Source organism: Lycium ferocissimum, chromosome 10 (genome assembly GCF_029784015.1).
Source record: "Lycium ferocissimum isolate CSIRO_LF1 chromosome 10, AGI_CSIRO_Lferr_CH_V1, whole genome shotgun sequence".
Taxonomy (NCBI): domain Eukaryota; kingdom Viridiplantae; phylum Streptophyta; class Magnoliopsida; order Solanales; family Solanaceae; genus Lycium; species Lycium ferocissimum.
The window spans coordinates 32,731,986-32,758,179 of record NC_081351.1 but is presented as its reverse complement, the minus strand read 5'-3'; the positions used below and the strand labels follow the sequence as shown (position 1 = coordinate 32,758,179).

At 33.7% G+C, this 26,194-nt stretch overlaps 3 protein-coding genes, 1 long non-coding RNA gene, 1 other non-coding gene and 1 pseudogene across 5 annotated transcripts; 2 read left to right on the top strand and 4 right to left on the bottom strand.

Annotated features, from left to right (window-relative positions):
* Positions 1 to 4,751: 4,751 nt before the first annotated feature.
* LOC132033462 (uncharacterized) lies at positions 4,752 to 7,726 on the bottom strand. Its single transcript, XM_059423442.1, has 3 exons — positions 7,318 to 7,726; positions 6,186 to 6,247; positions 4,752 to 5,352 (listed from the first exon to the last, which is right to left on the bottom strand). Exons 1-3 carry the CDS (start codon positions 7,415 to 7,417, stop codon positions 5,137 to 5,139), a joined length of 378 nt encoding a protein of 125 aa, XP_059279425.1. The 5' UTR covers positions 7,418 to 7,726; the 3' UTR covers positions 4,752 to 5,136.
* Positions 7,727 to 11,827: 4,101 nt separating this feature from the next.
* LOC132034809 (F-box protein SKIP1-like) lies at positions 11,828 to 13,064 on the bottom strand. The gene is made up of 2 exons (XM_059425162.1): positions 12,643 to 13,064; positions 11,828 to 12,239 (listed from the first exon to the last, which is right to left on the bottom strand). Exons 1-2 carry the CDS (start codon positions 13,062 to 13,064, stop codon positions 11,828 to 11,830), a joined length of 834 nt encoding a protein of 277 aa, XP_059281145.1.
* A 1,890-nt stretch (positions 13,065 to 14,954) lies between these two features.
* On the top strand, positions 14,955 to 15,050 carry LOC132035633 (U6 spliceosomal RNA; annotated as a pseudogene).
* Positions 15,051 to 15,843: 793 nt separating this feature from the next.
* Positions 15,844 to 15,946, top strand: LOC132035625 (U6 spliceosomal RNA). The gene has a single exon (XR_009409354.1). It is a non-coding gene; the product is annotated as a U6 spliceosomal RNA (small nuclear RNA).
* A 790-nt stretch (positions 15,947 to 16,736) lies between these two features.
* LOC132035339 (uncharacterized) lies at positions 16,737 to 19,071 on the bottom strand. Its single transcript, XR_009409218.1, has 2 exons — positions 18,720 to 19,071; positions 16,737 to 17,196 (listed from the first exon to the last, which is right to left on the bottom strand). It is a non-coding gene; the product is annotated as an uncharacterized LOC132035339 (long non-coding RNA).
* Positions 19,072 to 20,274: 1,203 nt separating this feature from the next.
* Positions 20,275 to 24,237, bottom strand: LOC132035338 (uncharacterized). Its single transcript, XM_059425602.1, has 4 exons — positions 23,862 to 24,237; positions 22,757 to 22,985; positions 20,847 to 20,971; positions 20,275 to 20,642 (listed from the first exon to the last, which is right to left on the bottom strand). The coding sequence occupies exons 1-4, from the start codon at positions 24,207 to 24,209 to the stop codon at positions 20,562 to 20,564; spliced, it is 783 nt and encodes a 260-aa protein (XP_059281585.1). The 5' UTR covers positions 24,210 to 24,237; the 3' UTR covers positions 20,275 to 20,561.
* Between the last annotated feature and the right edge of the window lie 1,957 nt (positions 24,238 to 26,194).

Sequence of the window (26,194 nt, the reverse complement as noted above, 5' to 3'; positions counted from 1 at the left end):
TCGGAACGTCGCTAATTTCCGGCAGACGTTAAGTCAAAATTTGGCTCGTTGATATGTAATTTCTAACGAGAAAACCGTTAGAAGCGTTATCGATGAGTCAAATTCAACTGAAATTTCTGTCGTAATTAACAATTTTCTTCTTGTGTATGTATGAAGTTCCTCTCTTTTTCAATCATCTTCTTGCAATGCTTTAATCGATGTTATGTTCTGCTCGTTGGAGCCCATCTCTTTTCCCTTCCATTTGTTCTCTTTCTTTTTTCAATTTATAATATTTGTTTTGCTTTCACAAGAACCCCACTTTACTCCATTTCACTGTATAGCCATTATACTCGTAAAATCAGCAGGATACTACCCTTTTAGTCTGGATCAGGATATAGCTAGCATAGATTTGGACGGCGAGTCATATATTCAACATTCTTTTCGAGTATATTTTTCTCTTATTTCTTTCACTGGAGAATATGAATATTGTTGGTCATAGTTTCACCTTATGTATCCAACTTTTTTCTTTTCCACTAGTGATCATAAGGTTATGGACCTCAAATCGAAATGTCGAGTTTAACGTGTCAACTTTCTACTCCACTATTACATATACTATCATAAAATTGTTAATTTCCGACGGAAATTTCAAATGAAATCCATTAGAATTTGATCTGTCGATAATATTTTTAACAATTTTTTTTTCGTTAAAAATCTCTTACCGACATATCAAATTCCAATCGAACAGCCGTTGTAAATTAACGATTTTCAGTAATGACGAAGTAGTCAAGTCGCATTCTAGTGTTTAACTAAGTAGTATTACATAGTCCACTTAAACTCTACTTGTGATCAATATAGAGACACAAACTATATACGCAAATACTCTCTTCCCTCTCTTTCATCCACACCTTTTTCTTTTTGTTAAGAGGAGGGCAGATGCGGATATAGCTTACGTGTGTCTGCATTTTAAGCGTTATAGTTATATATATCATGGAAATATTTTTACATCATTATATCAGATCATTCAAATGATATTTATAGTTAAACCTTTATAAAATATGAATTTATAATCTTAAAATAACACAGATTAATATTTTATAACAAGTAAAGATGAAATGATAACATAAAAAATATTTTCACTAATGGTCTATATAACTTAAACCCATATATATTAAGAGGGGCACACACTAATAAGTTCACAATTGTAGTCATAAAGGAATCGTGAAATGTGAATGAGGTGATATATATGAGCGAAAATGACAAAATGATCCTTTATTTTAGTCTTAAGTTCAAAATTGATCCCTTAAAATACTGTAGCACTTTTGGTCCTCTAAGTTTGCCAAAAATGATGATTCTTTGTCCCCGTCAAATATTAAACAAACTTTGACCGTTAGATTTTACGAGAACTATGGGAAAAAAAAAACACAAAACATAGATAAAAGTAACATGAAACGCACCTCAAAAAGTTGCACAGACTTCAGAAATAAATCAAAAATTGCACCTCAAAATGTGAATTCATAATGATATTAAATCCAATAAGTAGAGTTTGTTAAATATTAATAAAGACACAAAATACTCATTCGTGGCAAACTTAAAAGACAAAACTGTTCAGAATATATTTAAAAGACCATCTTAAACTTATTGTCAAATATAAGAGACAATCTTTGTTATTTTTTTCATATACATTCCCGTGGGGATCGAGGCATAATTGTTATGGGGAGGGTGCGAGATTGTTCCATGCTCATGCAAATGTTCCAAACATTGAGAATATTACAAAAAAAAAAAAAAGGTATTCCTTGCGTACGCAATTTGGGAATTGAACTAGGGAAAGCAAACTGCTACTTGGAAATTGGACGACCATTTTATTACGGCAAAATGGCAAAGCAACATATATAGAATCCCTGTGTGTATATATATCCTCAATCATATCTAGCATGTGTTAGGTGGTTGAAATAAAAAGATGGAGAAGTAGAAGGAAAAAAAAAAAAAGAAATTTGAAATATCTCATATAGTAAATTTCATCTCTGATATTAATCAATTCAGTAAGTATATATTAATTAGCTAAAAATAAGCAGATTGGTACACAATAACTTAGGGTTAAAATCATATTATATATAAACTCACAACGTATAAAAGAGTTTTACGCTTTCAATTTTAATATATTGTAGTAAGTAATGTGTCTAATTTTTCATATTATTAATCCCCTTTTTTATATAAAGTTTACTTGTAATTATTATCCTTTAAGTGACGTAATTGTGTAAAAATGTTAGATGATCGGTATATAGAAGTTAAATTCAATAATTTATTACCTGTATCAATTATATCCTATTGAATAATCGTAATTAACTACCCAGCTTAGAGAACTTCAACTTTTGATTTGGTTTTTCAGAGGTAATTACTGCATGAGTTTAAGTTACACACACTGTCAATTAAATATTTATTTTAAAAGTATCAAGTCATCCAAATGATATTTACAGGTAAGCCTTCTTAGAATGTGGGCAGATTGCATGCTATAACGGGTGAAAGTTACCTGATGGTACAAAAGTTTCTTACACTGGCGGTGTATTTTATTAAATACTTATCATATTAATCTATTTGTAATTTTGAATGAGCTGTGTACTATGTGGCTGTATAGGATTAGCTCTTTTTTTTTTTTTTTTTTTTTGGTTAAAGTGAAAAAAGAGTTGTCTTTTGTATAATGTAGTATAGTACAGTGATCCTTTTTCCAAAAATTGGAGCAACAAGAATCAACACACAGGTCCCAGGTGACATCAAGTGTTAATGATCATAAGTAGGACCACCTGTTAATTCCTTGATCAGTTAAGCCATATTAATATTAGGGAATAATGGCAGTTATGACTTAACTTTCACTTCTGGGGTCTATAATCGTTGGATGATAATTGTTTAAATAATGAAACTTCACTACTTAATGCCCAAATAACCTCAAGTACTGGTGACCCACATAATTTTAAGTAACTTCGTGGCTATTAGACTGTTTAATTAATAGAGTAATTCTTTTGACATTTGGGTTCTTTTTTTAACTCTTTTTTCTTTCTTTGTTAATGTTTTTTGAAAAGAAAAAATTGTTACTTCTTTATAGTTAAACAAAGTTGTTCTATTCCCCAAATAAGGGTTTTTCTTAAAAAACTTTTCTAATGGTATCTAATAACCATCTTAGGAGTATTTAAAAAGAGGGGAAAAGGAGTATTATATTAATTTCCGATCACCATCTTCTTAAAGATTTGAGACTACTTGACCCACCACATAACCATGATCTTTCAACCAAACAAAGAAAACGAAAATGAAATGATGAAAATGATGTTTTATTCAATTTATGGGGGTACGGAGAAATATTTAAAAATGGTATAAATGAAGAAAGTATGATTGAAAAGCCCATATATTTATGGGGAGTGTGTTTGATATGATGGAAAATATTTTTTTTAATTGTTTTATTTGATAAAATTACTTTTCAATATTTGGTTGCATTAATTTTTGTTATACTATTTGGGAGAAAGGATTTTAGCCATGCTTCAATCAAGAGGTCACTGGCTCGCTATCGTGCGAAGCTAGGAATTAAAGTAAGGTTTGCAAAATTTTTTCATCTCACTCATGTTAGAGATAATGCAAAATTAAATATATCTCATAATAGTGACATTCAACCTATGATATACAGAATTTTCCGTAAAGCTACTGTCGACCACCTTCGCCTAAGGTGGTTCCGCCCATGCTCACTATCCCCATGTTTTTATATCCACTACATTCTACTGTTACAAAATGTCACATACTTTTATGTTCGACTACTCAACCAAATGCTAAAAGCTTATTCAACAATCGTTCTTCTAAAACATTCCCATTAAACATAACAGATATTCGGCGGAATAAGTAAATATTTATCCAGATACATCAAATTGAGCAATTCAATTTTGGTTGTAACAATTTAAATGACTATACATTAAGTGAGAAGCAAATTTATATAAGACTTATATTTTGCCTTAGTTGGTTTAATATAAAAAGTGGATAAGGCGGGTTGAATACTTGAATTAGATAGGTGTGAACGTTTTGACGAAACTAATGGCTCAGCCCAATCGCTAAGAAACCAAAGAAATTGACCCTGTGAATCATTCACAGTGAATGTTAGTTTGTTAAATGTCGGACGGTAACAGAATCAAATTCCCTGTAATAAAAAAAAGGACCACACTTTTCCAATTCTTATTCCAAAAAATAAATAAAAAATAGAACAATAAAATTACAGATTAGCTAACAAATCACAAGACACAATTCTCTTCCAGTTCCAGGTTTCCAGCATACGCGTTGTAGGCCTGATTTAATTCAAAAGTCAACTCCAGAAATTAGAATTTTTCCTTATTCCTATATTCGTAGTTTTTAACTACTAATTGAAAGAGAGAAATGCATTCAATTCAATAATAACTAACACAATGTTTTCCTATACGCCAAAAACAAATAAGCAAATTTTGAAGATACAAAAGAACAACAAGCAGGAAAATAACCCGGAAAACAAGAGGAAGAAAGCTTGAAAAACTACGTGAAGATGTTAATTTTGATTTATCTTTCAGAGACTGCACAGTGAAACTAGGTCGAGGACCTAAAGTTTTACGTTTGGACCTGTTCTTTTATTTTTAGTGTGAATTCGGAGCGTATAAATTTTTCAAGTTTTTTGGAATATAAATTTCATATATGAAACTGACAGTTAAAAGTAGAAATAAAAAAAATTGAAAAAAGGATAGTTAAATAAAAAATCTCTTACACTCCCCAAATAATAATAGTATCACGTAAAAGGAAACAAATGGTGTATCAATTATGCAATTGCAAACTCACAAGCGAAATTAACTTGTTACAACAAAAGAAAACAAATAAAGAGACATGGTTCTTTCGAAATTATTACATTCTTCTAACTTAAAGCACAGCCATTTCGTGGGAATGATACTGGGATAAAAACAAGGAAAAGTTCACAAATAGTCACTTTTCAGTCCTTATAATTGCAAAATAACCCTTATACTGAAGTTTCAAAATTCACAAAAAAACTTCAGGATAAGAACCTGTAACTTCACTTGAGAAATTTGACACTCCGGAATAGTAGATTTTTTTTCAAAAAACATGACCAAAAAGTGACCAGTACACATTATTTGTACGATGACAAGCTTATGGAAACCCAACAGGCTTGGAGCGACTGGGAGGAGGTGAAGGCTGCTTGGGAATATAAGGCATGAGAGGTGTCCCGTGCTGTATAGGACCAGGTCTTACATAAGCTTTTGAGCTTGGAACTGGATCCATCGGATGACGGTAATCTTCCAGGTTTATCTTCCCTGCTTCACCCTCCTCATCATCATCATCGGTTCTTGGTCCATAGCCATTGCCCTGCAAATTGGAAACGTTAGAGAAATAGAATACAAATAGTAGGCTTTGAGGTGTGAATAATCACTATCTTTAAAGAAAATAAAGAGGAAGAATTAACTTTAATAGCTGTCCAACCGCTTAAACTAAAAATAGCAGGAGGATGTATAAATATATGTATGTATAATATGTTGTGTAGACAAGTGAGAGTTGCTTAAAACACCTCCACCCACGACCGGTAGGTCTAGGGTTTGACTCACGCTGGAGGGAAAGTGTGGAGACACTATGGATCCTCCAAAATGGGGGGAAAAAGAAAAGAAAGTACAATATATGTATAACCATGTATAACAGGTGTATAATCTATGTATACTTACTAAGAAAAGTAAGCAATGAATCCAGCTAGCTATTTGTATAATGATCCCTTTAACGAAATATTGCATGTATAAGCCTTAAAGGAATTAGAGAGAAATTTCAAGATACAACAAAACCCTTTGGATACTGCAAGATTGACTCAGCTACTTCTCAGGAAAGGCCTGAATTTCGAACTGGAAGAAGATTATTCAGAATTGTCAACATTTTCGTTTAAATTTGAAATTTTGAATTAGTTTTGATAAAATTGAAAATATGATCTCATTAATATATAGAGCTTTTGAACTCATTTTTCCTTCTCGTGTACTTAAGGTAATTCAACTTTATATACATTTCAGATTACCTAAAAAGAATAAAGTAAGGCTCAATTTAACAAGCTAAACAGTAAATGTAACACCAATAAATGAGGTTTAGGCTATGGGGGTACTAAGTTATCATAATCAAAGGACACTATGAGCAAAAGAAAATGCCAGCAGAAGTGCAAGTACCTGTAGCTTTCTGCTTTTTATCCTCATTGTCAACTCATTTCCTCGCCATGTCAAGGACATTCCTGTGGTGAAGCAATTATAAGGAGGCGACATCAACACCCTTGTATGTATATATACAAATAGTATCACGAGCTTAGTTCCAAAAGAAAGTTTCTATGGTAGGAGAAGTACAAAATTGATTTTGGACCAGCAACTCATGAGAACTTCAATGTGACATTCATAACGTGATAATAATTGGTCCCTGCCTCCACTAACAAATCGGGGTAAATTCACCTCACTATACCTATCACAGCATGATACAAAAGCAGCAACAAAGAATCACACAAGGAAGATTTGCATATATACTAACAAATTTTAAGTGATTATAACATGTGATCACTTGCACAAAGCTTGAACTCCTTATTCTAGAGTACTATATAGTTGTGCAATGCAGAAAGCTAACTAGAAGAGTGAACTATGATGTGATGTCACACTCAAGTTTTAACTCGTGATCTTTCAATGGGCTAGACCCCATATAGTTAGAATCAATTTTAAAATTTGTAACATTAATTCCCCAGACTAAACCATTTATAACTTGTGCCTCCTTTCTCCTTTTCAAAAAGTGGAACTTTGGCACAAATGCTAACAAAAAGAGAGATACTAGACATCGAAAGATATACGAAAGATATATGAACTGCAAGTATTTATGGCTCAAAGACGAATATCAGTATCCAGTAACCCCACAAGAAACAAGTCAGGACCACTAAATCACTATTTGCACAACCAAAACTATGATATAGATCAAGATTTGCAACATTTCTTTCATGAAACATTTTATTAGCAACATAAAGAAGGCATTTAGCTAAGGAAGAATAATTTCAATGGGCAAGTTAATGGGACATATATATGGCAGATCTTAGACACCAAGCTAGGCCTAGTGGGCAATGAAGTGAATAGTCATAAGGTCTCATGTTCAAATCTTAAAAAAGAAGCAAAAATATTATACTAGAAGATTCCTTGTGAACAGAGTTACTTGGTACATTTGCTCTTATCATGTAGCACTGAGGTGTGCACAAGTTGACATGAACACCACAATTATACAACATAGTAACAATAGAGCAGAAATTAGACTAAAATTAATGACAATGTTTACCAGAAGTGGATGAAGTGCCTCCCTTGCCATAGGAAACAGAGCAAACCAAAGCTGTCCCCATCACCAAGAACAAAACAAAGAACCCAACCAAAATCTTCATAATGCGAGTACGAAAATATTCACCAACTTAGAAAAATAAGAATGCTCTGATTTTCTTGCTTCACACTCTTTTAATTTAAAGAAAACAAAATTTGACTATACTCAGCCCATAATTTGAAAAGTTTGTTAAGAAGCCGCCTATTGTCACCTTATTTTCGGATTCTATAAAAAGCCAACAAGCAACCAGAAAATCCGTGGAGATAAGAAGACGAAAGAGTTCTAGCCCATGTTCCAGCCTATATATGTACATAATATTAAAAAAATAAGAAGAGAGAGGGAGCTAGGTAATGAAATAAACATAAATGATTCTTTTTTGCAAGGAAGGGAGTTTGACGTAACTGGTAAAATTGCTGTTATGTGATCAGGAAATGACGGGTTCGAGCCGTGAAAATAATCTCTTACAGAAATGCGGGTAAGATTGCGTACAATAAACTCTTGTGGTCCTGCTCTTCTCCGGACCCGCGCATAACGGGAGCTTAGTGCACCGGGCTGCCCTTTTTATTTTATTTTTGTGAGGAAGAGTAGTGAAGAAGAACATGTGGTGACACTGTATTGCGGTGCAGTGAGTATTGGAGGGGGCAGTAGTAAATGAGAGAGTAATTGCTACTCACTGTATTTGTTTTTGAATTGCAGAAAGAGAACAGTGGGGAATGAAGTGAATTGAATGAAGGAGTGTGGTGGAAAGCGAGCCTTTGCAGTGTTTGATCTTCAAGATTGGTTTTGACACGATACCAAATTATTTCCCCTGGTTATTACAGTAAAGAAGGCACCTCTTTTTGGCTTTTTGCTACATTCAAAATTTCTTTCTTGCTCAATTTCTTACTGTGTATTTCAATGGTCAAAATTGAATACTACTCTTTCCAACTTGGTACAGTTTAGATTTCGAGAGTTAAGTTTCTTAATTTTGATCACGAATTCGGACTTAAAATCTTTAATTTTTTAAAATAAAACTTATATATTTGAAAATTACGTAAGAAGTACTATAAGTTACAAAAGTAGCCATTCAAAATATATAAAAAGCATATAAAAATATCGAATTCAAAGAAAAGTTTGTTTGACTCTCGAAATTCGAAAGATACCATATAAATTTTCACTGTGAGCACTACTGTCTAAAAGTTTGACCTATTGGAGACAATCTACTTTTATTTGATGTCATACTGAAGTTGTATAGCGGATTGTCTCGTTAAAAATTAACGGCTAGTGTAGCTGGTTATTAACAAAACCAAAACGGCTAGTGTACTAAGAAATAGTATCGATCCATTTTGGCTTGTAGTCCAATTCATTTGTGGGGGCGAGCCCAATCCCTTTTCTTGCTCTTTACTAGCCGACTAGGAAAATAATTGTTGATAAAGTGAAAGAGGGCTCTTCCTAATCCTTGAGCACACTCCCTTTTGAAATACCTTTTGTGATTTTTTTTCTAACACATTTTATCAAACCCTTTGGGATCAAACATGATGTACCATTTTTATTAAGCCATGGATCATATTGACATTCATACGTAGATGTCACGGGCTTCCCCTGATAGACTGTGAAATTAGAGATAAGAGGCAACAATTTTGAAGTTGTAGCATGGCCTATTGACCAAACGGGAATTGATCAGTACCCATCAATACTACTACTTCTATTATAAATTGCTTTTATTATGACTGACCACATTGAATAAATGCCCTTGCCCCTATCCTGCAGGCCCTGCCATCAGATAGGCATATCGATCCATTTCTATTCAGCCTTTCAAAATAAGTGAGGGACAGTAGGTAATTTCTTAAAAGCTCTCCCTATGTGGACTCTGCAGAAAAACAACCAGCATTGGCTAGTCCATCTCTATAATGTTAAAGGTTGAAATGGGCTTGCTAGTACATTTTGGGACAAATCTAGACTCTTAAGTTTAGTTGGGCTCTAAGTACATGACATAAAAGCAAAAACAAATTGAAACTAAAATGCAATTTCCAAAAGGAGACAACCTGCAAAAAAATCAAGAACTAAAATGCAATTTCCAAAAGGAGACAGGCGCAAGTGGGCTTGTTCAGATGAGACGAAGAAACAAGCAAAAAAAGGAGTCCAGGCCAAATAGAATGTTTCGTGTTCTCCTACTAGGGAATTGCTCGAGGGTGCATTTCAAGCATAAGTTCCGTAGCTGACATTCTCTCCCTATTCATATATAGTCCTCTAACTAGTAAGACGAATTGATATGTATGCGATAGCAAGATATTTCTCTCCACATAAAGCTAACACTTAAACCTTTTCTTTTCCAGCCTTATTCCATTCAGAAAAAGCTCCCTTTCCATATCCTGGCTTTAGCATCCTGTGTATTGGTCTTGCTTGGGTAAGTAGATCTATGGAACAAGACAATGCACTCAAATGTGGAAATTATTTATTGATGAGGATTGTTTCAAATCGAGATCTAGCTAACCCCCTACAAAATGGGTGCAATCTCCTAGTTTTAATGTGTATTTAACTTATTATAACACAGGTGAAGTCTGTGCTCTCTGTGTATGCAGTTGATAGCCGTTATACCCAGTGCAATGACAAAGGTGATTCCATGCGTCTCAAGATGGTAACGACATTGGAAGGGTAGCAGCGAGATATAAATTTTGGCTGGGATGAAGAAGTTTCCCTTGCAAACATTAGTATATGTATCCAGAAATGAGAAACCTATTAGAACATCCCATAGGCTGAGAATTTTGCAAGGATATATTTTGCCACTTCTTGCAGGATCACTTGGAATATGTTTTATCGCCTTGTAATGTAACTGGACACGCGTTCCACTTTAGTGAATATTGTAATCATCAATTATAGTTGTTATAGTTCCAGTTAATTGAATATTGTTCTCATCGACAATTGTTGTCTGGATTACAACAGCTAAATTACTACAAGCTGTTTATGGTTTGAGAGGGTTCTTTTGTTTGCCACTGGCCGGTACAGGAAATTGACTCTCTTTTATGAAGCATGAAAGGTGTAAAATAGGCCAAAACACACCAAGGAACCCTGTAAGAATAAATATTGAATTGCTAAAGAGAGGATATTTCCAGCTTCCAGATCTTCTAATTCATTCTGCCAGTATTACAGAAACAAGAATGATTATAATCTAATGTGACGGTCTGAGAAATGAAAGGTCAACCTGAAACCGGGGTAGCCAGGTTGGATATTGCCTATCACTCATATCAGTATACAGCTTCTAGGTGATTCAATGAAAGCCAAGCAGCATCCAATGGCAAAGTCAAATTCTAACAGTGAGGATCTGAAAGAAGCAGGAATGTCGAGTGGTCAGGGAAAAGCTTTCCTATTTCCTCGACCATGTCGTTTCCTGGCATTATCGTATATGAAACCGCATTAATGCTGGACTGCCAAGTATAGCTCTAACAGCAGCAGTAACATGGTAGCAACCGTTATACGGAAAACCTATCCTGGCAACCAACTGATATCTTCAACTTCTGACTTCTTACCTAAAGAGGAATGAAAAGTGCTAAAAAAGAAGAAGTAACAGAGGATCCTGACGACCACCACTTCTATTGAAATCAGAAACTCAATTCAAACACGTTCAAGACTAAATCAGAATAGGTGAGGAAATGAGAAGAAAGGCCAGTGCACTGAACAAGAGACTCTACGGGATAGGTAGAAAGTGTCGGGAACATCTCTAAAAACAATTGAACAATTTCTCAGCCCAGAAAGCAATTATTATTCTTAAACAACTTGTGCAAGAGAGCTATAAAATCTAAATGATCAGCAAGAAACATTTAATCCAGTTAAAGAGGGTTCAAGATATCATTATACTAAGAAATCACTAATACCTAAAGCTTTGGTATTGAAGAGAAAGCAAAAACCAAGAGAGACAAAATGTACAAGGTTAAAAGCAAGACTAAAACATGATCTTCAACAGTTCTTGATGTATCACGAGGCATTATGAAAAATCAAAGCACAAGGGTTAGGTAACAGTCCTTACTAGACGAAACTCTGGCAGGACAAATTCTAATATTCTAATGATTTATTTCAATCTCGAACTTCAGCAAGTTTAAGTTTCTAAAACTCGAAACTCCTGTGAACTTTCAGTTCTCCATGTTTGAATGCTAACACTTTTGGGGATAGAGTGACATAAAACGTTATACTACATATACATAATACATATGATTATATATCATAAGCCAACAAGTTCAACTCCCAACTGCTTTAATCCCAACAGTTCATCCAGTTCCTCACATCCATGTTATATAATTCTAATTGCAAAATGTATGAGCTGCAAGTCAATAATCTATCTAACAAGGAACTGTGAATAATACTATACATAATCACCAACTTATTTGTTAATGCACACAATACAAATCTCTTTTACGCCTGGTTATGCAGAATAATAGCAATAGGACTTATCTGAACCAAATTAGCTATCTACCAGCACAGTTGGAGAACCATCAGCGACTCAATCATAGTGAATTTCAGCAATTCGACCATGAGCTCCCTTAATAATGTACATGTAACGCATCAAGCCTTGGCAGCGCATGATATCCAAATATTCAAGTCTTGAATAACCAGTCACAAGGGTCAGCAGGTCTCTGTCACCAATGTTTGAATCAGAAAGGTTTAAAAGCTTCAAATTTGGGAAGCAGTTTATGATTGTTGATGAGAGAAGAGGTTCCACAATTCCGTTTAGTCTAATGCCTCTAATATTGGGACAATGGATCCCCATCTCTTCTAAAATTGAGGGGATGATGTATGGTGAATCAGAGAAGTCCACAAGTTCCAGATTGGGACAGCTACGTACAACTTCCAATAAAACATCTTCCGAGGCATGGAAGGATCCATGAAATGATAGGTGCTTCAAATTGGGGCAGCTATGGAAAAATAATACGACATTAGAAGTCTTGTGGATTGAGTGTAACAAATAGTATTGATAATGTAAAGTGTTCATCAACAAAAAGAAAAATTAGAAAGGGGAGGTTACAGACTGCTATTAAAAAATAGCTAATGAAAATAAAATAACACAAGTCCTGGAATATCTCATCTACTATTTATAGCCATCTCACATGCTCTTTTTAACCAGAATCCCAAACCTAATTTGTCAAACTCCCTTCTCCCTAATCGGTCCTCCACCGTGACCATATTCATAACATTGAGCAAATGAGGGAACTTAACTGTTTAAGTTTTTAACAAGTTATTAGAACAAATTAATTGTTAAACTAATCAAATCGAAAGAAATGTGACATGTTGAACAATTAATTGAGGCAGAGAGCTTACGAACGAGCGATGAGGGAAAGAAGAGAGTCGTCATTGGGAGGTCCATCAAGAGAAGTGAGGAAAGGGAAGAAATAGAGAGAGGTGAGGGCGGCTCCACCCCCAGCTTTACCGATTAGAGATTGAAGACCAAGAATGCCAACTTGAGGATCGCTGCTGCGTCTACCATCAAAAGGGTTTAGAAAAGCTGCCTTAGATTTAACAAAGGCATCAACAGCAGAACAAGAATCTGGGATGAAAGAGGCCCAACAGTGAGGGTGTCGAGAGGAATTAAGCCACGATTTGCAGACAAAGGGGAGGTTACATAGGCGGTCTTTGAGGGAGGATTTGGAGAATATATTCACAAGAGCTGTGCTAGGTAGATTATCCCATGCCCTTTGTTGCTGCTGCATCTTATTCACTCTGCTCTTTCTTGACACCTGCATCATTCCTCAATTCCACCGGAGGTGACGAGATGGTCAATTCAAGAAAGACTCACTGTGCCACACTATTAAGTATCATAAGGGGAACGGTAAGGAAGAGTCCGGAACCAACATGACCCCAAAAAAACCACTGTGAATCAAAATACTACAAGAAAAAAAATTAGTATCAAAGTACTTTTAACACAATAAAATAGTACGTTATTCAGGGGTTTTTTTTTTAATTTAAATTTTCACACTTTTTTCGAACTTTGCTCATTAATTAATCATGCTTCGGGATTCTAGAACTTTAATATTTTATATAGAACCCTACTTATTTTTGTGTAATTAATAAGGTAGACTCAATAAATTAAGAGTAAACAAAACTTCGGGTCGTCGTTTTAGTGGTTGAAAAGTGCTCAAAGTCCATTTTTGTTTGAAGACTTGTTGTCATTAGCTTAAAGTTTTAATTTTTTTTAGGGTTTAAATTTAAGTGTGTTATTTTTTAATGCGTAACTTTATTTCGAATATGTTGCGATCTTTTTAAAATAAGATTTATTATTAAGAAATAGATACACAAAAAATATGCTTAATAGTTACTAAAACATGCACCATGCACCCAACCAAGGCATGGTTGAAAAGTGCTTGATTACTAGTGATGTTTGATGTGGCATGAACTTAAGTAGTTATATAAATTGATAAGATAAAATTATCAAATAATGAATATAGGGAGAAAAATAGTGATAAATTAGTGAAACTTTAAATGGTCATAATTTTGTGCTCGGACATCAGATTTACACGATTTTTTTTTTATTTTGCATATTTTTCCGAGATCTAGCCACGCAAACCGCCGGGTTGGCCCGGCCAATTTTTAGAAAAACGTCATTTTTCCCATTCAATTTGAATTTTGCCCCAAATTAGTGCGCACAATTTTCATTCATCTTTAGTAAAAATCTAGTGATAAGAAATATATTTGAAGATGGTAATCTCGTGATAGTGATGTTTTGAATGTCAATGTCAAGGTTCGAAATTCAATTTATGAAAACAAGTTAAATGGCATTAGTGAACTTTACAAATAATAAAAAATGTCTACATTGTCACTAGCACAAACTTGGCTCGGTGGTTTAGCCATCTCTTTTTACTTTTTTTTTATCCCAACCACCAGGGTCAAGCCTATGCGGGTGTATGTTTTAGTAAATATTAACTATTAAGTATATTTTTTGTATATCTATTTCGTAATAATAAATTTTATTTTAAAAAGATCGCAACATATTCGAAATAAAGTTACGCATTAAAAATAACACACTTAAGGAACATTTAGTGTTTTTTGCCATAAAAAGATCGCAACATCTTATTTCAATAATTCGTTTTTTTGCAACACTTAGTGTTTTTTTCATATTTGACCAACGATTGGTCGTGTGACAAGACTCCAAAATATTAATATTTTATATAGAACTTAATTTTTTTTCTGCGTACTATCATGTAGGCTCAATACATCAAGGATACGTAGACGTTTGGATCGTCGTTTTAGGGGTTGAAAAGGTACCCGAAGTAAGTTTTGTTTGAAAACTTTAGGTTTAAAGTGTTTTATTTTTGTAAGGTTATTTTAGTCAACTTTATATGTCGAGAAAATTAGTCAGCTTTATTTCGAAAATTGAAACCACAAAAGTAAAATTGACATTCATAGCTACATTACCTCGGGATTTTTACATTGAAATCTATTGTGTATCATCATATTATAAGTAAAGAAAATTGAAAATTTCATGCCAATTTGGTGGAAAATTGAAATTGAATGGGATAACAGGTGTTTTTTTTAAAATCGGCTCGGCCAAACCGCCTTGCGGCTATTTGTTTGCATAGACCTCGAAAAAATACCAAAAAAAAAAAATCACGTAAAACGGACATGCGAACGCAAAGTTATGACCATCTAAAGTTTGACCACTTTACAAAGAAGATTAGCATGGTCTCTGCGCAAGGATGACACGCACAAATTGAGAAATGGTCCAAATTTTTCCCTTCCTCCCAAAACCGCGATTTTCCTGGATTTTGCTTTTTCACTGGTCCTAAATTTGCTATCTCTAATCTGAGGTCAGTTTCCATTTTCTTGGGTTTTGTTTGTATGTTAAAAAGCTTCTTGCTTTATAAATACTCCTATTGATTAGATTGTAGTGAAATTTCCGTTTCCCTGAAGTGCATTACAAAGATTGTATTGAACTTATTCTTTTGTCTTGGAAGAATTAGGTCAAATGGCATTAGGTTAAACTCCTGTTTATAGTTTCCCTTGCTTACCTAAGTTTAGGCAGAACACGCACAATGGGAAACAGGAAATGAATATATTAAGCAAGCTACTTTGCATATGCTTTGGACTCCTCAATTTACATTGAACAACCTATGTAAAATGGATATGCATGTGGTTATGAATTTTGATTTGATTCTTTAAAATACAGCAGAGATCTACAAGAACTTGAATCTCCACCTCCCACCTACACGAGTATCAAGGTTATGCCACAAATAATTTTGTTTATGTGTTTATGCAAAAGCAAAAAAGTTGTAGCTAAAATGCAATTTCCAGAAGGAGACAAATGGGAAAGAAAGGTTATGCCACTTTTCACTTTTCAATTTGCAAACCAAGTAAAATAAGAAGGTCGGCCCATTATGGTTAGTACAGGCGATGGGACGAAGAAAGAAAGCCAAAAAAGGAGTCCAGGCCCGTGCCAGTGGAATAACGCAACCGCTATTTCTCCCACATCGTCTACAGAAAGAAGCATCGTCGTGTTCACATTGCGGAACAGTACCACAGATCCTCGTCCTTTCGGGGACATTCGATAAAATTGGAGCGATACATAGAAGATTAGCATGGCCCCTGCGCAAGGATGACATGCACAAATCGAGAAATGGTGCGTGAAATTTCCGTTTCCCCCGTTTCCCTGCGCAAGGATGACACACCACAAATTTTTTTTTTTTTTCACAAATTTTTTTTTCAAACAAAAACGCAATCCATGCAACAAGTTTCCTCATTTTCCTGGTTTTGCTTTTTCACTCGTCCTATTCGGTTGAAATCTCTAACCCAAGGTCAGTTTCCATTTTCTTGGGTTTTGTTTGTGTATTGTTAAAAAGCTTCTTGCTTTAGAAATATTGATTAGATTGTAGTGAAATTTCCGTTTCCCTGAAGCGTGCATTACAAAGATTGGATTGAGCTTATTTTTTGGTGTGCAAATTTTTGTCTTGGAAGATTTAGGTCAAGTGGTATCAGGTTTCTGAAATCTAATTTCCATCATTCCAGGCTTAAAGTCGTATACTTTAAATGATCAAGCAACTCTTAAATAAGTTGGTAATTCTGTTGTATAGAAGATTCTTGTGTTGCTCGAATTCACTTCACAGCAAAGAAAGAAAATGTGATATAGAAAAATTGATCAACTTATCATGAATAAAAATCTTAATTTATGCTGGAATTCGTGAAGAACATTTATTAAATTCAAGTGAGTTTTAAGAGAAAGACGCTCCTGTTCCTTGTGAAAGTGCAATGGAATTGCATCAATAGGCAATCAGATCCCATGCCTACATACTTTTAACTATAGACAAACTATTCACTTCCCAGAAAATAAAACGAAAAATGAGTTTGCAGCAGCTCCTCAGAGATAGATTAATTCTCTATAAATTTATTATGTACATACATACGTATCACTACTCAAATTCAGAGGTTCACAAAGTTACATTCTTAATCACTTGAAGATAACCCTCATACCAGAAATATTCAAGTAAAACAACACGTCCATCTCCAAGAGATTACACATCGTCCAAGATCATACAAGCTACATTTCAAACTACCACTAAAACCAACTCTTGTAATCCACGTTATCACTAGTCCTGTTCCAAATCTGTGTCTGAAATAGTCCACGATCATTCATCTGGCTAAAAACACGCAGGCGGATATGTGAGATATGCAAGCTAGAAAATACAATAAAACATATTTGTTACACGCTACGGCAAATGAAGGGAGCATGTTTTGCCCAATCAATAATATCCCAAAACCGAACTTTTTTAGGCCGTGCAGCAGATTTAGTAGTATCCACGGTTTCGTTCTTTTTCAGCATCTCCCACAAAATATGGACATCTTCATATTCGCATTTCCTCACATCACGGTGTAGCTCTACAAGCCCTAGAAAAGTTTCAAGCCTAATCAGTATTGTTGTTATTCAGTACATTTACATCACATATAGGATAATAGCATGCTGAATATATTCCCTAGAAAGAATCGATAAAAGCAACATTGGAAATAGTACTAATAGTTGGAAATTTTTTTTAAGAAAAAGTGTACTCTATAGAGTAGTTTAAACTTTTAAATGAAATGGTCGAACATATTATGATGTTAGACCACGCAAAGGTTCGATCTGGAATCAAATCTCTCTATTATGTGTTTTATTTAAAAAATTGTTTGACTCATAAAAAAGAATTAAAGAGATATATCAATAATGTTTAGAACAATAACAAAGTATGCTATGTGCCACCAGTCCACGTGCTGTTTGCTAATTCCTTCACCAATACAAAAAAAAAAATATATCCCACGAGCTTCATCATCAAATGTTAATCTGGTTGCCTAAAGATAAGCAGTTACCATTTTGTTCAAATAAAAAGTCACTGTATTGGGTATTAATTTATTAATGACGTGACACAAACATCATTGTTTACAGTGTCTTTGTCCGTATTTTTCGTCTGTTTTTGGACAATCTAAACTGTTTAATTAAGAGATTATTCAAAAACAAGAACACAAGTGGTGATGAACCGACCCCTTCCGTCAAATGTCTTAATCTGCTGCTAATTAATAACGAAAAAGATTGAGAACTATAAGACAATCTTAACCCAATAATTAATTATTATATCACATGGCCTTCCAAAATCATAATGATAAATCTTACCAAGGTTCAAAATCCGCTCCCAAACAAAAGATACCGGGTGATTTATCTCACGTGTCTAAGTTTTGATTGATAAAGTTATCTAATATTTGAATTGGCAGGCATATGATGCGTGCAAACTGATCAACACACGTTGTCATTAAAAACTCGATGTGATGGTAAAACCTTGGTGAGAACATGCAATTTAAAGGGTTCCAAAAGTGAAATATTTTCGATTGCCAAAAACAGAGCCATAATAAAATCAAGATAAGAGAATCAACAGAAAACATGAAGCGCGAAGAAATGAATTGAAATGGCATAAATTGGGCTAGACTTCGGTTATTTCATTTCGTCGCATGATGTTTAATTAATTACTCCCTCTGTCCCAATTTATATAAGGGTTGACCTATTTGAAAAGTCAAACAACTCTTTCTTTTACTATAATTTCAAACACAGATTCTTCAAAAGATTTATAATAAAAGTTATATATTTGAAAGATACGTAAAAAAAAAAAAATGCTATGAGTCTGCCTAATTAATAATTTACAATATATGAAAAGAGTTTGAGAAAATCAAATAAAGAGTTATTTGACTCCCAAAATAGGTCAAATCCTCGTATAAATTGGGAGAGAGGGTACTAATTAATTATAACTCAATCCTAAACTAGTTTATATATGCTAAATCAATCTTTTATATCCATTGTGTTCCATTAATTATGCCCAGAGATGCATGACAGAAACAATAAAGTTTGTGAATGGAGAAAAATAGGAGAGTAATTAATAAGAACTGACCAGTTTTACGAAAACGAAGACGTGTAGAAACTCTAGTCCAAGCTTTGCGCATAGGATCCACCATCTTGTCTAATAGCTCCATAAGAATGAATCAAATATTTCCTTTTCCTTTAATAAGAATTTATGTCTAAAAGAAAAAAATAGAGATCGGAAAAATCAAAATACAAACAAAATACTGTCTCTTCTCTCTAATTTCTCAAGAAGAGGAAGAGATAGAAAGGATCATTTGCTGCAGAAAATAGAAATAATCTTTGGTAGTTAAAAGGTTTTTCTTTTTTTGTTCCGCATTTGCTGGTTAAAAGTATAAATAAAGGAGAATAGTACGACATTTGACACGTGGTGGAGCTGACCAGGTTCACAACCAATGATTGTAGTCCGCTGATTGCGACATTCACCAATGCGGTAATGGCAGGTTCTAGATATTTTATTGCCACGTGGACCACAGTCTAGATGATTGTTTTTTAGTTAGGATTGACCGGCCAACGGGTTGGTATGATTAGTTGTGGCCTTGTTAAACTCATTCTGTCTCCAAGCAGGTGGTTTAAATAACGATAAATGGGAACTTCAATGAAATAGAAATAGTAACATATTCAAATTATCGAGCCAGAATTTGAAGTTTAAAGATTGTAAATTTTCATTAAATTCATAATTTGTTGTATTTACAGGTTCACAATTAGATATTTATGCATATTTAGGACCCGTTTGGCCATAAGAATTTTTCATTTTTTTTTTTTTGGGAAAACATTTTCACTTTATTTGAAAAGCAACGTTTAGCCATTGAAATTTTAAATACAACTTGAATTTGAAATACACCAAAAAATCTGTTTTCATTTTCAGTACATTCAAACAATCGAATATTCTTTGCGAAAATTATAATCAAACACAACTCCAACTTCAAAATTCAAAAAATATTTGATTTTCGTGACCAAACGCCTACTTAATAACTTTTTAATATATATATATACAAAATGCAAGAAAAAGGTGCCGAATTCATTTGAACCCGTAGTAGCTCCATCCGGCTGTTCATAGACTCAAAGAAGTTATTACACCATACAAGTTTGTATTCTTTTAACCAATTGGAGTATTTGCTTTCTGGAGTCACTTACTTATAGACTTCTAATAAAATGAAATGAACCAAAAAGAGTAGATTATATACAGAGAAAATATAACACCAAGAAGCTAAATTTTGGGATTGAGGCACAACTGGTCAAGTTGTTTTTCTCTTTGTCTAACTTCACTTAATAATTTTTTCTCTCTGAATTTCGGAACTATCACTCGTAGGTTCGATATCTACATCTATAAATTGAAATGTCTGAATGATCAACTCTTATCAGTTGTTAGAAATAATAGGTCCTCAAATTGTTCATTTGACAATATTCGATCATGATACTTCCAAAAATTGAAATTCTTGATCGATGGAGGAACATCATCACCATTTATGTTCAATAAGATGATCGATAACAATATTGTACAAGATTTATTGGCGGAGGCTTCTGTAGACAATGTTTCATTTGCCAATACACAAATTAACGAATACGAATCAATGTAATTCTAAGAATCTATTTCTTATATAACTATAGTTTTCACATAATCATCACGGAGTAAGAAAAGCTCAAACTGAGCAGTGACCTGAAATTCAATATCATGCACTACGGCTTGAACTGTGACTTGATGGTGAATACGTACAATTAGAACATTTTATGATATAATATAAATGGTAAAAATTGGTGAGGTAGCTTTAATAAAGAATCCGAGGTTGTTGATCTCTCAGCTGAGTAATGTAACTTTCTTTTGATTCTATCCTTTGAAAGATTTTGAAACATCCAGAACAGGGCGTGCAAATTAATCAGCAGCTTTCTTCAAACTTGCAACGTATGTCAAATATATAGTCCACGCGTAGGAAAACGAGCTATTAATCAACGGCTGCCAAAGAGACATCACCAAATTCTTAGTTCAGAGTGATGGAAGGAATTGAAGTGAGCATTGTACTCAATTTAAAATTAGTGAAACGGAGCAAAAATGAGCTTTTCAGAAAGGCTAATAGTCTCAGGCCCTAGAACTTCTGGACTATCTCATCATAAATATTGCACAAAGCTCTAGTGAAGCAAAGACTAGTAATTTGAATACCTGCAAATGGACAGGGATTACTTTATATGTCAAGAAATCACACATTGGCCAGTACATAAGTCCCTTAACCATTGTCGGGAGCAAGTCTCGATTCAACCTTGCAGCGATTTCCTCCCCATTCTCACCTGAACATCACAACAAAAAAGTAAACAATTAGAAGACATTGAAAGAAATGATATGGCAAGTCAAAAAGCAAAGGAAACCATCAGGATCAGTTACGTCAGTGAATGATCGTACACCAAATAATGTTGAACTCCTCTAGACAACACCTTAGATCCTCGAGGAAGAAAAAACTACTCTGATAGCATCACATCTAACTGATACAATGTCCATTATCACTGTGTAGCAAGGAAAGTAAGATTCTAATAGAAATGGAAAAAGTTTCGCCACAGTCTATTCCTTTGATTCTTGTGTACTGGACTGCCTGAACCAACTATTCAACATTATTATTAATAGTCAATACTCGATAAAGGTGGCTATTTTGTGTTAATTTCTGATGGTTTAAGGCTAAAGTTCAACTATTTATTCTCTTTTATGGTATTGAGATTTATAGTTGCCTTAACATTGCCAGAATCTTTGAAAAAGGAAATGTTTACAAGTTTGAAGAACTTTCTGCCTTTTAGGTCCCTTCATGTATTCTTCAGACGCTCAACCACGAAGATTTTATGGACTTTATCATTCAATAAGTTCATTAAATATAATCTTTTCACCGGTAAATACGACATGTAGTTTAGATTTTTGGATCGTTCTCTTTATTTCAAAAAAAACTCGTTTCCATTATTCTACACAAAGCAAAATATTTTTGCCTTCCATTTTGAAAGTTCCTGTATGTTTTAACTCGTTCTTTAGCTATCTAGGGGAGAGCCACACCTCTGTCATTAATAGCTCACAGCAACATACAAAATCAAAGCCAAAATCCAATGAAATTTTGGAATATATCCAACACATTAAAACCTCAGGGCCGATAAACTTTTGGATAGAGTAATGTATCTTTTAATGGTTCTCCAGAAAGTTAAATCTAGTGCTGGAAAATCTTGTTCAGCAATGTTGAATAGACAACAATTGAATATCACTTAACCATTTAGTATTTATAACTCACTGGGAAGTACAGTAACATTTAACCTAACATCAATGGTTCTTTAACTTTCCTTCTTGTTATCGAATTAAGTACCTTTAGCCTGTTTTTTATACCTTCTGTCTGCTTGACAATCTACTCGGTTAACTTTGAAAATCACTTTATATCTTCAATTATCTTATTTCGCCTCAATAACTTTTTCATTATGTTGTTTCGGAGTTTCTTAATTTTCTAATACTCGTAAGTCCTTATTATAAACTACATATGCCTCATGTTGCTTTCTGCTATCTGGTTAGCCACTAAGAACAACTCACTATGTTATCCACAGTATCAGTGCATCATGTTCCATGCTTAGATTCAGGGGGGAGCTAATATGTTCACTAAGGGAATTCAAAATATAAAGAAATAAACATACCATGAAGCAAGGGGAACATCTACTGTATATACATAAAAATAGTTATGATCTTGTATATACAAAACAAGGCAATTTTCCTGTGAAGGGGGTTCAGATGAAACCCCTTGAGCCCTTAACTCCAGCCATGCTTAATTTAGTAGCCATAAGTGTTCTCTTGGGAAATTTCTAAATTCTCACAGTATTTGTGCACAAGGTTCCATGATTAATGTAGTAGCCATATATATATATATACACACACTCAGGGGACATTTCCAGAGAAGTAAATTAGCTTTTGTCAAATGCATATAGTGTGTTCATGATCAATATACTAATGAAGAAATATATAACATGATTGAGAAAAAGTAAAACCACTCCACTTTCAGAAAGGTAAGAATTAAAGCAGAAACCAAAACAAAAGAGAGAAAAGAATCAAATGCATACCTTGTAGAGCTGCATTGAAAGAGAAGAAAGCAGAATTAATGAGAGGCCCATAAGCAAACTGCCCTATCAACAATTTCTTCAAGGTAGAAACTACATCTCTCTTTGGTAGTACCCTCCCCATAAAGTTAAACCATAGATGCTGTGCTGTTCCTAAGATTATCAATCCAAAGCCAGCCATTCGCAGAGTCCTTACTATATCTATAGAATCCGAAGGCGTCATCGTAATTGTCTGACCAATACAAACCCCATCAATTATACCATCAAAAAAAAGATTCAAACTTTGCTCAAATTTTCAAACATTTGACCAAATCAGAGCACCAAAATAAAAAATAACAACTACAACTATGCCACAATTCTGAACTAGTTAAGACCAGTTGCAGTGCGATGCACTGTAGTATCACAGGGTAATTAACTGAACCCAACATTTTTTACCTTGAACATTAATATATACCTGACAATTACTAAAATTTCAACAAATGTTAGGTTCTAAACCTATAATTGCAAAAGTGCAAAGGCTTCAGTTGTGATGACATCAATATTACCTATCAAATTTAGATACTATATACATCGCTAATAGGGTTATATGGATCATCTATTGGTCTATATCAATTCCGCCTATTTAGACAAGGGGCGCAGCTAGAATGTTACTTACACATTCAGCCAAAGCCAATAGCTTTAGTCCAAACCTTGTATATGTATTAAGAAATTCATTAAAAATGTACAAAAATTAAAGTACCCTCCCCATAAGAAGTTAAACCATAGATGCTGTGCTGCTAATTATCAATCCACCCAGTAAGTAACGCCTAATGTCGTTATGTAAAATTTAGACCTATTTGGACCTCTTTCATTCTAAACAAGTGCGGGTCCAGAGACTAATATGTGGGTTCACATGAATGAGTAACTTTTGCCCTATATTGTTAAAATATTCACTAAATATCTATAAATATTTAATTGTGAACTCAATTATTAGTATATTAACTTGAGTTAGCACACGTGTAAATTTAGACCTATTTGGACCTCTTTCATTCATAAATTTCAAATCCTGAATTCACCATATTTCTAAACGGAGCAGTAAAATCACAGAACTAAGGAAAAATGAAAATACCTGAGAAGTAACATCAGCAGCAGCATATATAATAGCAGATGAAATAGATTTTGTGATGATCGGACGATACTCAAGAGCTCTCAAATACCACGCCAAGAACCCCATCTGTGTTTTCGCACTTCCAGAAGACGGAGACGATGTTCGAAGAAAAAATGGAAATGAAAGAAAATGATTTTTAGGGACTTTAGTCGCTGCTGCAACAGTGTTCATAGATCGAGCAGAGTAAGCTCTGCATTGTTGATAATGCGAAACAAATTGAGACCCACAAATTGGATTTGAAATTAAACGACGTTGTGAGTGTTGAATTATGCTACGTTTTGCTAATTTTGTTATAAGATGGATAGCCATATTTTCTTGATTCAGAAGTTTATGTTTCGGCTTTTTCTTTTCCTAGTCTTATGGAAAACGTTTGTCAACTTTCGGGGAACCAAAATTGGCGGGGATTTAAAGATGCTGGAAAAAAGGAGATATCTGTCTTGGACCCTTAAGTTTGAGAATATGTTCAAGATAGTCCTTTTTTAAGTATGAACTGAACAGTTTTGGTCCTTTAAGTTTGCTAAAAATTTATACTTTAAGTCTCCGTTAAATATTTAGCAATTTATTTTTGTTAGAATTAGCAGCAGCGAATCTTTTTTTTTAATCATAAACACCAAGAATGTCTCATCAAATCCTAAATATATGTAATACAAAGTTACACTAGAAATTAAAAAGATAGATAAAAAAAAATTAAAAAATGAGAAATTACACCTCAAAAGTTACACCAGACTCTGAAAATAAATCAAAAATAGCAGAAACAACAAAAATTACACTTCTCAATGTGAGTTACCACTAATTTTTTTTTCTTGAAATTTAATGGTTCATGTCAATCTAACAAACATAGTTAGATAAATATTTGACGGAGATTAAAAGTGTTAACTTTTGATAAACTTAAAGGACCAAAAGTGTTTACTATTTAGTACACAGTAAAGGGACTATTTGAACCTATCCTCAAACATAAGGGACCACTTTTGCCATTTTCTCTTACGTTTGACCCAAAAGATTGGATTGATTACAAATTGGTCCTTTTTTAAGTTGACTTTATATTCTTTTCGTTTTGCTTAATTCTCGTGTTTCATTTTCAATTATATCCCAAAAGATCTCATCTGATTATAGGAGTAATATTGAAAGGGAACATGCTTTGGCACTCACGTATTGGTAAATTGCCAGCCATTTTTGGCTACCATCTTAGCTGTAAATCCTAGTTCCTTCCACGTCAAATGATGAATACTCCTTCTGTTTCAATTTATGTGGTACCGTTTAAATTTTGAGAGTCAAATCTTTTAATTTTAATTGTATATCCGGATAAGAAATCTTTAAATTTTTTTACATAAAATTTACATATTTAAAAACTACATAAAAAGTACTATAAATCACAATAATTGACAATTCAAAATATTTAAAAGACACGAAAAACTTGTTTGAATTTCGAAATTCAAAAGGTGTACATAAATTGAGACGAAGGGAGTGATAATTTCCACTAACATACAACACAAATTCCAAGTTCATTGGCGAATTCTTGGGGAAGTGATATATAATTATGTACCAAATTTAAGGACATGTTGAGTCATGAGTGTCGGAATTCTAGAATTTGCTACCTTTTGATTCGCTCATGAGAAAAGAGAGTCTGCAAAATTAGCACCTTTGTGTAGCGGGCGAGATTATATTTGCAACACTTTTTTAATAAGGGGTATATCTGTCTTAAATCACAAAATTAAGGGATAAATTTGCCCATATTTTCCCAAGTATATAATTACGTGACCATTTGTGAAATGTGCATATTTATCCTTTTCATTAAGAGACCCCTATTTTTAAAATTAAAAATTATTTACAGCATTTTCAAATTAAAACTTGAAGTAAAAAAGGTACTTTCTACCCCAATTGAAATTTACTTCCTCCAACGGATCTATCTTCGGCAACGGCCATTTTCGCCAACTCTTTTCCTCACAAACTGTACGTTTCTTCTCTCGTTTTCTCTATCTATTCATTCGATCAACTAATGATCAACTAATAATAAACACCTGATTGTATTGATTTTTATCGAATCTTAATGATTTTCGTTGCAAGGTATATTTCAATTGGGCTAAATGGCCGCCGCCGAAATTAGATTTGTTGGAGGAAGTACATTTCAGGGTAAAAATTATCTTTTTTACTTTTTAATTTTAAAAATGGGATCAATGATTTTTAATTTAAAAACTAGGGGTCTATTAATGAAAAGAGTAAATATGCACCCTCTGTGTAGCAACGAGGGTAAAGTTGCATCACTTTTTTAACGAAGGGTATATCTATCCTATATC